General features: G+C 39.4%; 1 protein-coding gene across 4 annotated transcripts in view; it reads left to right on the top strand.

The window, feature by feature from the left end:
* Window positions 1–4,006: 4,006 nt before the first annotated feature.
* The window catches only part of LOC131940140 (calpain-B), a 56,085-nt gene continuing 47,864 nt past the window's right edge, over window positions 4,007–12,227 (top strand). For 2 of the 4 annotated variants that reach the window (XM_059298747.1, XM_059298729.1), the window contains exons 1-2: window positions 9,004–9,157; window positions 9,910–10,520. In XM_059298747.1, coding sequence (XP_059154730.1) covers window positions 9,945–10,520 — 576 coding nt within the window. In that variant the 5' untranslated portion in view covers window positions 9,004–9,157; window positions 9,910–9,944. Of the gene's footprint in view, window positions 4,273–9,002; window positions 9,158–9,909; window positions 10,521–12,227 lie in introns of those variants that run through there. The other 2 variants (XM_059298737.1, XM_059298776.1) reach the window with 2 other exon arrangements.

Genomic DNA, 12,227 nt, shown 5'->3' with positions numbered 1-12,227 from the left:
CTACCTAAATACCTAAATGGGGCAAACATCATTCGTCCATTTTCATTGGTCGACTCTCGGATAGACTGACTTCTTGCGGGGGTGACAGCTCAATTGGGATTTCCCAGAAGGATTTTCCGATGATTCGCATCTGACGACACTCTAGTAATTACTAATTCTCTATTGATTTGTAGGTACACCCGGGGAGAGAATATCCGAGGTGTGTAAGATAAGCCACTAGGCCCTATGTGTATACGGGTTTTAAAAAATAGAGACTTGGGAATGGAAAAAAAATCATTACAAGGAGCCGTCATCAGCGTCATTACTAAATTGAACCGCAAGAAAGAAGCGTAGACTGACATACACATGACGATAATTTAGCTGAGGGGTAGTTGGCTTCATCAGAGGCGTAGCGAAGGGGGTGCAGGGGGTACATATGTCCCCGGGCGCCGACCCTAGGGGGCGCCAAAATTGGTTGAAAAAAAATTAAAAGCTCATTTTAGCTGCAGTTTTGCATTATAAATATAAACAATATATGGGGGGGGGGGGGGCGTCAAATTGAAAGTTTGTCCCCGGGCGCTGGGAAGGGTCGCTACGCCTCTGGGCTTCATATGATGACATGCTAGTTTTGATGACATTAATACATTTAGATCATCTACCACTGTCACTCACAAAAAGCCAGATGCCACGCTTTGAATTCGATGCAATAGTGCACTGATATTGTGTTAATATCCCGAACGTTAAGTATGAAACAAGGCAAAGGGTAAAATAAATCATTTAAACAAATTAATATAATTAGAATCTCCAAGAGTTTTTTTTTACAGTACTGTTTTTCTTTTTAAATCGTTTCCTACTACGTTTAATAGCAACGCTGTAGCGTCCCTTGATTTTATTCTCACGGTTGCCTCCCATTAATCATGCGACTGGTTGACTTTAATTTGTTTTTCAGTGAGAATAATGCAATTAATTTATAGCCTACTTTATAATTTTCTTAAAACTTCTTACATATATGTCTATCTGAAAATGCTTATTCAATACTTTTAGACATTAAAAGATCTTTAATTTTTAAATCAATAAAATGGCCGAGATGGTAATATATCTTAAGCCAGAAAAACGGTTTAAAACCTCTGTACACAAGTTTGATGGGAAATGTAAATATAATAATATTTATATTTGCTAAATAAAATGTGTGTGAATGTGTTCATGGTTATTAATATGTATTTTTCAGAGTTATTAAATGTTGTATCCCATAAACGACGAACCAACCAATTTACCCCCACACTTTAACCCCCCCTCCCACACACACTTTACCCCCCCCCCAGGGGCGTAGCGAGGGGGGGGCGGGGGGTGCGGACCGCACCGGGTGACACCATTTAGGGGGGTGACACCAAGGCAAAAAATAGCAAAACATATAGAGAAAAACTCGAGGGGGGGGTGCAAATCGAAAGTTTGAGGGGGGGGTGCAAATCGAAAACTCGAGGGGGGGGGTGCAAATCGAAAGTTTGAGGGGGGGGGTGCAAATCGAAAACTCGAGGGGGGGGTGCAAATCGAAAGTTTGAGGGGGGGTGCAAATCGAAAACTCGAGGGTTTGTCCCTGGGAAGGGTCTCTATGCCTCTGGGGGGGTGACACCATTAAGTGCCGCACCGGGTGACACCCGACCTCGCTACGCCACTGCCCCCCCCACACACACACACACTTTACCCCCACACTTTATCCCCAACACTTTACTCCTTAATTTACCCCCACACTTTACCCCCACACTTTACCACTCCACCAGCAACATCCCTACCTGTGTGCCAACAACAACAACGGATGGTAAATCAATAAACATGGCCTTGACGAATTCTCTGCTGACTCGGTAGTTCACACTGCTCGCAACCACCCCGACCCCTCACCGAACACATTCTTTTTCTCAAACTAGGCTTCACCTATTTATTTTCCTCTACAATAAATTTTTTTTTGTTACACTCACACTCCTGTTGATGGCTTCCAAATTTGTCGGTACACCTACATGTCGGTGCTACGGGAAATACATTGGTTGAGACATGCTCAGAGATCTTACATTTATATATATATATATATATATATATATATATATATATATATATATATATATATATATATATATATATATATATATATATATATATATATATATATATATATATATATATATATATATATATATATATGTATATAGGGTATAATTTGGCTTGCTTGTGTTGACAACAGTGTACAGAGGGGGGACAGGGACACAATTGATATTTTGCGGGGGGGGGGGAAGAGAGAGACGGGGGGACAACATTTTCTGGGGGAGGGCGGACACTAGTAAAATTATGTTTTCTATATAAATTTTATTTCGTTCGGGTGGGGCGGTAGATTTTCTTCCAAAGAGATGCCTGTAAGAAACTCTGCTGAACATTAAAGAAGAAGAATTAATTCTTTGTCAGTCAATACTTGTGGTTAATTTAAACCTTCAAATGATCTTCACGGCCGCTCTTTCCCTTGTTCTTGGACATTCAAATAATTTTTTTAAAAATGAAAATTATTTTCAAATATTTTTAAGCAAAAACATTTTTTTTTTATGAAGAGCGACTAAAATATGCTGAGTTTATATATTGATAAAACACACTGAGGCGGAATTCAAGAGTTATTTCTCTTAGTGCTGATGATCTCAAGGTTTTTTAGAGTTACCTTTTCTTGAAACGAGTACAGAGCGAGTTGCGGTTCTTGCCACCGTAACGGGTAATATCTCTGTTCGAGCAGGTATTGAGGGGAGCTGTCTTTAGAACACCTGGGAATGTGCGCGAGCTCGTGTGCTATGGATCAGTAAACACGTGCTTGAGAACGCTCTCAAACTGTAGGTGTGCGGGGTCATTGACCTCCATTTGTTTATCGTGATTGCTCTCAAAATCAATCTTCTCCCTTTTAAAATTAATGACCCAGTTACACAGTAAATAAAGGTAAAGTAATGTAAAACCTTTCTGACATGAGGTCCTATAGGCAGATCTGGTAGAATTCTTTAAGTGCTGTTTTTTTTTTTAATTATCTAAAGTCAGCCCAGCCGCTTTACTCTCCCAATAGCAGTCAGGTACCCCTTATAGCTGAGTGTACTCAGAGAATCCAGTCTTATACGGATAAATGTCATGTAGGGTAAGTGAAGTAGAGAATACAAGGATCTTACGGTCCGCTGCACATATGGATGGTGCTGTAGGCCTATATTGTTGTCTAACTGTACATTGATGAGATTATGTTGTGTACTAGTGAATGGTTGACTGGGGGGGGGGGGGGGGATAGAGTGACAATTACGGTTACAAATGGACCTTGGTCGTATAGTGACCAGAGTCTGGTCACAACATATATGTAAACACTGATATGGCGGCTGCCCTCAGCCCCGCATCTCGCCAGTTTTAGAATCCCCCTCCATCACGTGACTTGAAACAAAACTCATCATCTTGACTGGTTATCCGCCAAGTGTGCCGGGAGGAGGGTCATTAAATTTGCGATAGAGAGGTGGCTCCCCCCCCCCCCACCATCAACCCATCATTCGTTTTGCAAGACTTAAAAACGCAAGTCTATCTCTTTTGCTTTTGTCGCGTGCGTTTTATGTTTTTAACAAATCCGCCGAACAGAAAAAAAAAAGATCGCGGAAATTATTGAAAGAAAAAAAAAAGAACTGGGTATATGAGGTTGAGTTTAGGGTCTGCGTGCAATAGTCGTTACCTGTTAGTCGCTACCTGGTGTTGTTGCTACTTGGTGTAGTTGGTACCTGGTGTCGTTGGTACCTCATCCACTCAAGTTCTGGTCGTCTGCGTTAAGGACGTCATAAAGACACTCCAGATATCCCGCGATAACCACACCAGGATATCCCCGCGATAACCACACCAGGATATCCCCGCGATAACCACAGCAGGATATCCCCGCGATAACCACACCAGGATATCCCCGCGATAACCACAGCAGGATATCCCCGCGGCAACCACACACCGCTGCCACACGGGACAGTCGCGTTCTCTGCTAGCACCGCCTGGGTTACACAACCTGTGCTTTGTACGGCCGGTAGAGCAGCAGACAGGACAATGACCAGGGGAGTGGACGCCATCGCTGGGCGGGGCACGAGATCTGAGAAGAAGAACCCATTCGCAGACCTGAAGACCCAGAAAGCCAGTGAGATCGCCGCCCACTGCAAGCAGCATGGGATTCTCTTTGAAGATCCGCAGTTCCTCTGTGAGGATGCCTCCATTTTTTTCTCAAAACGTCTGGACAAACCTTACGAGTGGAAGCGTCCACATGTAAGTAAACAAACTTTTGTAAACAAACTATTTACACATTTTTCATGTAAGTAAACAAACTTTAAAACAAACTATTTACACATTTTTCATGTAAGTAAACAATCTTTTGGTGACAAACTATTTACACATTTTTCATGTAAGTAAACAAACTTTCGTAAACAAACTATTTACACATTTTTCATGTAAGTAAACAAACTTTTAAAACAAATTATTTACACATTTTTCACATAAGTAAACAAGCTTTTGTAAACAATTGACACATTTTTCAAGTAAGTAAACTTTAAAAAAAAAACTATTTATACATTCCTCATGTAAGTAAACAAACTTTTGTAAACAAATTATTTACCCATTTTTCATGTAAGTAAAAATACATTTTATGGCACGGCGTGGTCGAACGGTAGAGCGTACGACGGCTAACCGAAAGTCTCGAGTTCGAATCCGGGTCAGTGAGTGAGTCCACCCAGCTCTTAGGGAAGGTAAAGGCGGCTGGGCATAGCGCTGACTACACTATCCCTTCATATGCCGAGGTCATAGACACGAATTAACTCTAATTCACTTGCCCCTTGGACCGTTGTATTCGAAAAAAAAAAAAAAACATTATTTTAAACAGGTTAATTGAAAGTGGAGAAAAAAAACAAGAGTGTTAGAAGTGTCAACGTCCGCATGAATATTAAAATGGAAAACAACAACAAAAACAACAACAAAAACAACAACAACAAAAACAACATACCCTAGCGAAATAAACACAAACCCCACAAGCTGAGCATTTAATTTACTCAATGTGTGGACGATAGTTCACCTTTGTGTGTTCACAGGTCAATCCTACATGTACACAAGTCAACCTTTATTTGTATTTATGTACACAAGTCTACCTTGATATTTACACAGGGCAACTTGCAATTGTACACAACTTTTGTGCGTACACAAATCTACTTTTGTGCATACCCCAAGTCAGCCTTTATTTATGTACACAATTTAAACTCTGTACAAATTAACGATTGTTTACAATTACATGCAAACATCCCCTAGTTCCTACACAAATAGACTTGAAAATCTGGTTTCAAATGGTTCCAAACTTTTGTTGCCAAAAAGTATATTTTTCAACCAAAATTGAATATTTGATAACATTCGTGAAATAAGTACAAAACTACTTCCGGTTTCATTAAGGCTATAAATAGTCAATGAAATAATTATAAGTAATCTATATATATAATTCTCTTCTTCGAGCCGTTAGAAAACAAGCTGCAACCTCGCCTTACAGTCCCCTCTCTTCCTCTATATCAATATCACAACCACCCCCACCCCGCCCCCACATTGTCTGGTGAGTTGTGTTCACTCTGTTTACATTTTACAATCACAGAGACGGGTTTGGTGACGGCTATTAGGGGCAGATAATTTAGTTTGAAACGATTTTAAACTTAGAGGAGGTAACTAAGAGGAGGCTGCTTTCACGTGGGGGGGGGGGGGGTAGTGTTTTTAAGCAAATATTTTCAATGGCAGCATTGCTACTGTCGAATTCACAAATTATAAATTACTGAAAAGTAGAAAAAAAAAAACAACTAAATAGCGGCGTATGATACGCAGCGGGTCGGCTCGTATAATAGTAATTTGGCAAACGCTTTTATTTTTGATGTGGATTAGTAGAGTCAGGGTGTTGTAGTGATTGATGATGTTATATTATTTAATATAAATACAATACTACGCTATAAACCATAGATCACTATTATGTATTTTATCATGTAAAACAATTGTTCAAACTTTTATTCTGGTTGACTTCAAAGGAGAGGTCGAGGGCAGATACAAAAATATAGAAATGTGTAATCGATAGTTCTCACAAGGCTTTAATTTTTACAAATATAACTATAATTTTATCGCTTGCAATATTTCTAAAAAGATTTTATCAACAATTTATTATGATTACATAGACTTTTCCTCCTCTACTCCGCACGCCCTCATTGTAAGTTATATAACTTTTAGAGAGAAGAGTGAGGGAGAGCAGTGTATTGACACTACGGTCTCCGCCAGTCAGTCTTATGGAGCGTGAATGGTGTTGGAAATGTTGATGTTGTTTAGTAGCGCTGTGTCAGACACAATCAGTTTCTTCCCTTGCATCAGTTTGGAAAAATGTGTTAAAGTTTACTCAATTCTTTAAATTGTATTCAGCTTTAATGAGCAAAACAAAGATGTAAACTTTCTAAACGTAAAATTATGTTCTCATCTTAAAAATTAATCGTCCAACGTATAATAGAGTTTATCTACAAAGTGTTATTTGTATCGCAGAGGCGTCGCTAGGGGAGGGCAGGTGGGGCGACCGCCCAGGGCGCCGCCTCAAAATAGCTTTCAAAATAATAATATAAAATAAAATATAATATATAATTGTATAATAAAAAATGTTATTATATAATATTAATTTTATTATATATATATATATATATATATATTATAGATTAATTATATATTAAAATGTATAATATATTTTAATAATATTGCCTGTAACAAGCGCCCCAACCTTTCCAAATGACAGGAGCGGGGGGGGGGGGGGGGCGCCTTTTTACTAACGCGAATAACTATATAAAGGTTATATACATTATGTGGGGAGGGGGCAGAAAAGTGATAATTCGCTCTGGGCGCTAAAATAGATCACTACGCCATTGGTGTGTCGATGTACACATTTGTTACGTGAGTCTGGAGTTGATAGCTTCCCCTGATGTCTCAATGTTCCAGTCGACAAACTCTGTGACTAAAAAAAACCAATCTTTCTAATGGCAGAGCTAGATTGGCACGGATACATTCGAGGGGTTTTGTTAATTGCCTTCACAATATGTAGATCAGGGGTACAAACAAAAACTGCTTAGTAAACACTTTTATTGTTGCTATATTCTAGAACTTTTGTTCTAATTGTAGGTGCGTTATATTGGAGATCTTTTTCTTTATATGTTGATGCGTTATATTCTAGATTCTAGATCTTTTGTTCTACATGTAGATGCGTTATATATTCTAGATCTTTTGTTCTGCCTGGCTTAATGCCTGCTTGTCGTTAGTAAAACCCGAAGCTACCTTCTCCTTAGTGGTTGCAGGTTCTAAACCAACACTGTAAGATTCAGATCCAGCCTTCACATGGGGTTACTTGTGCAACATCATAGCCACTCTACATATCCTAGGTTTGACTAGCACAACAGCCGTGCAGATAGTAAAACACGCAATCGATTACAGTTGTTACTGTGTTTCACAAAGAGAGCTCTATAATAGAGGTTAGAGTTAGGGGTAAGGGTAGAGTTAGGCTGTATGTTTTTTTAAGGAGCATCCACTGTCAGTGTGGTGATTAGCAAGTTATATCAGTGGCTTTAAACAGGATTTGTTTATAAACTTGCTCTCAATTCTATAGTTCTCTTTACATGCATAATAAATAGAAGTATAGATATGCTATATTAACAAAATAATACATTTACATTATACTTAATCCCATAAAAAATACATATATGGTAAATTTGCTATAATAAAATTTAAGACAGTTGTCACAACGATTTATGAAGAGGTGTTTTTTCAGACTTTTTTTTATCGGGGGAGGGGGCACTTAAAACCTCAGGGGGAGGGGGACACTGGTGAAGATATGTATGTTCAATATAAAGTAATTTCTCCCCATTCCGTTCTGGGGGGGGGGGGGGTGTAAGTGCCTTCAACATCCCTCTGCCTACTCCACTGATTAATTTTTTTACTTTTTTTTTTTACTGCCAAACATATACTTGATTTTACAAATACTCTCATTATTGTGTTATTATTGAACGCTGGTATAAAACTTACACCAGACATGACAGCGGATATATAGTCTTATTTGAGTTCCCACCCCATCCCCTCAGACTTCTTTCGGCGCTAGCAAGAAAATAGCAGAAGCTATCAATTAATGGGTATCTCAAGAGCGTATTGTTCCATTATTTATTTGCCCCATAATTAACCTTGGTGATGTTTTTTCATTTACCTTTGTGAATGTGATGCTACCTGGAGCTGTACCACGTGGTACCCAGGTGAAAAAAGGTTTCTTTTGTTCTTTAATTAAACTTCACATGCACGTGCAACCCGTATATTATTTACAGATAAAAATATGCAGAATTAGCTGGTAATATAACAATGGATACGATATATGTATATGTATATATATATATATATATATATATATATATATATATATATATATATATATATATATATATATATATATATATATATATATATATATATATATATATATATATAAATAAATAAATAAATAAATAAATAAATAAATAAATATATATATATATATATATATATATATATATATATATATATATATATATATATATATATATATATGGTGATGCCCCGTGTCGTATTTAAATGTCTTATTTGAAGTTGCCCATAGCCTAGTCCACATATTTAGCATTATTTATTAAACGAATTCAAAATAAACAATTTTATTAAAACTGTTTAACTTTGGATAAAAAATTTTAATAAAGTTGATCGAACACTTAACTTTTAACGTTTAAGAAGCTTATTATACGGTATGTTTGTATTGGCTGACTATTTTTAGAACGTGTAATGCTAGCAACAAAATCTTCCCAACAGAGACCTCAGCATACGAGCACGTAAACAGGAACTAAATATTTCTTCCGTTTTTAAGCGTAATTAACTGTCGCGTGCTATGGTCTTGAACTGTACACTAGTATTCACTTATCTTGTACTTAAGGGCGGGGCAGGCTTTGGTGTATGTTGCTAGTGTGTCAAGTGCACGAATGCTGACATCCCTACTTTGTGAAATGGGGTTGACCCAGTAGGTCATGAAAGTGAATTTCACCAAAACTCACGCCGAGATCTCCTGTCATGTCGGCACGGCAGAAGCTCTACCAAGGTAAGCAGCAAGTGCCGTAACTCTTCTGGCATTTCCTGGCACGGTCTGTAGGTGTGTACCCCGCCGTTGTTTGTGTGTGTGTGTATGTGTGTTGCCGAGTCACACTTCACCGGGAGTTTCCTACAGACGGATTTCTTTCTGTTTCAAATTATTTTGTTACTTATTGTTTTAGGTAAATAGATATGCCAGATTGCAATTTATATAGAAGTTCTACTTTAGAATAATCGATATGTGATTTGTTTTGTTTTGTTTGATATGTGATTTAGATTATTTAAGTATTTATGATGTTTAAGTATTCATTATGGATTATTTTTAGTTAAATTTAGTATAACGCCGATTTATATTTTTATGCTGTGATTTTAATTAAAATTGTAACGAAAGCACCGAGCTGATTTTAACATTGAGTGCACATAAGTAGATTCTATATATAGGTTCTTGATAACAATACATTGGCTTGGGTCGCTTGATTCCAGATTACAATACCTTTACGGGGCCCTATTCAATCTTAGCGCGTATCAAATATCTTTTATTTTTATTGATGCAGAAACGAAATACTTGAACTTAGGCCTTAACCCAAACCTAATCCTGAGCCTAACCTTAATTTAAACCCCGAACTAACGGCGTTGGCGAGAGAAAACAAACCTCTAAAAGATTATTAAGTTACTTTAGTGTCAGGGTTGTGTTTTTATAAGAAGCATTAGTGCTGGTGTATTGAAGATATAGCTAAACCATTTGTTTATTGCCGTGTGTAGAGTTAGTTCGTGCGGCAGCATCCAGCTGGTGAAACATGTCCAACTACTACAAGACACGGACTGTCCGTACCTACGTGTCTGACGGCACTGGACCGCCCAAAGTCCAGACCAAGACCTACACTGTGGGTGGACCCGGGGGCACCAGCATAGGCTACGCCCCGTCCTCGGACTTTGGAGATTTCGGCAACTTCGGCTCCCGGGGGTTCGGTGATTTCGGCGGACAGTTCAATGTTGACTTTGGGGACAACTTTGGCGGGAAAAGTTTACAGTTTGACGTGGGCGGCAACCGAGGGGGTTCAAGGCCTTCCGGTGGCGGATCTCAGTATTACGTCATCAACGACGGTCGAGCTGACCCGGGTCAGTACTCGAGTACCGGGAGGAGAGCCGGCCCCATCATCGACCCCGACCCACAACCCAAGCTGGCGGGTCGGCCGACCCGAGTTTTGAAGAAGAACCCGTTTGTGGGTCTCAAGTTCCAGAACGCCGATGAGATCAGAGCCCAGTGCCGGCAGCAGGGCATCCTGTTCGAGGACCCCGAGTTCCCGTGTGTCGACTCGTCCATCTTCTTCAGCCGCTCACCCCCCAGGCCGTTTGAGTGGAAGCGTCCTCACGTGAGTAACGAGTTATAAGCTAATTAATACACCTCGACTTATACAAGGGTTGGTCTGTATACATGTGAGTAACGAGTTATAAGCTAATTAAAATATCTCAGTTTATACAAGGGTTGGTTTGTTTACACGTGAGTAACGAGTTATAAGTTTATTAAAACACCTCGACTTATACAAGGGTTGGTCTGTATACAAGGGTTGGCCTGTATACACGTGAGTAACGAGTTATAAGCTAATTAAAATATCTCAGTTTATACAAGGGTTGGTTTGTTTACACGTGAGTAACGAGTTATAAGTTTATTAAAACACCTCGACTTATACAAGGGTTGGTCTGTATACAAGGGTTGGTCTGTATACACGGTGTGGGTAGTTTAGTAACGCAAGACTGGTTTACTAATGACTGGCCAACCTGTTCGTGTTGCATGAGGCAGCTAACATCTGCCTCAACACAGATTGGCTGGGGTAAGGGGTGGGGTAAGGGGTGGGAGGGGTGTTGTTTGATTAAAGAACTAACTGGCACACTTTGTTCTCAAGTATTTCCTTATCTGTCACAGAATGAAAATGAAAACAAACGTTATCAGTCATAACTGCCCTTCCAAGGCCCTACATAAATATACACACATATATTGTATATATATATATATATATATATATATATATATATATATATATATATATATATATATATATATATATATATATATGTGTTTTTGATCGAGGCTGGAATTGAATATATTGTTTACTTGTGTTTGCAAACCATTTTTTAAAAAAACCGTAAGAATGAAGTGAGCCTAACAGTAATGTCAGATTTGATGCGATCAAATTATACAGAGCAGTGTACAGCAATACTAGCATAGATAAGCAGGTGAATAGGGGGGTGGAAGGGGGCGGTAATGTGTTTGTGCGTGGAGGTGGTAGTGCGTGTGTGTGTGGGGGGGGGGTAGATGGTGGAAGTGTGTGGGGAAGTGTGTTCGTTTGGTGGTGACGGGTAAACATTAACAATATGTGTTGATTAGGGCAAATGTTGAAAGTGAAAATGTCGATTAAGACAAATGTTGAACAGTGCAAATGTTAATCAGCCTCTAGTGTGGCCTACATAGCACCTAGCGCACGTGAACCCAGGCTAGACTTCACGTTTACCTCTTGTTGCGTCACTCGCGTGAGCCACACCTGCCTTCTATCACTGGTCTGATCAACATTTGTTCAGCCAGCAGTTTTTAAGTTCTCACCACCAAATGCACGCCCATCATTTGACATGTACACATCTCAATGTAAGAAACATGGTCTAATGTGTACCATCATCTAGTGCAGGGGTCTCCAAACTTTTCAGTCCGAGGGCCGCATTAACTATCAAATTTCAGTTCGGGGGCCAGTTTCTTCCAAGCATGTCTTTGATTTTTCTGGGCAAAGTTCCTCAGCCATCACCAACAAACGATTTTTCCTTGGACAAAAAGATCTCCGCGGGCCGGATGAGAGGACTTCGCGGGACGCATCCGGCCCGCGGGCCGTAGTTTGGATACCCTTGATCTAGTGTAACACCCGTCTCCCCTCCCATGAAGTAACACCCGTCTATCCTCCCATGAAATAGCACCAGTCTCTCCTCCCATGAAATAGCACCAGTCTCCCCTCCCCTCCCATGAAGTAACACCCGTCTATCCTCCCATGAAATAGCACCAGTCTCTCCTCCCATGAAATAGCACCAGTCTCCCC

Source organism: Physella acuta, unplaced genomic scaffold (assembly GCF_028476545.2).
Source record: "Physella acuta isolate Inbredline_101_S28 unplaced genomic scaffold, ASM2847654v3 ptg000021l, whole genome shotgun sequence".
In the NCBI taxonomy this organism is placed as follows: Eukaryota; Metazoa; Mollusca; class Gastropoda; family Physidae; genus Physella; species Physella acuta.
Note: the sequence above shows the minus strand (reverse complement) of the source record. Positions and strands in the feature narration are given on the sequence as shown.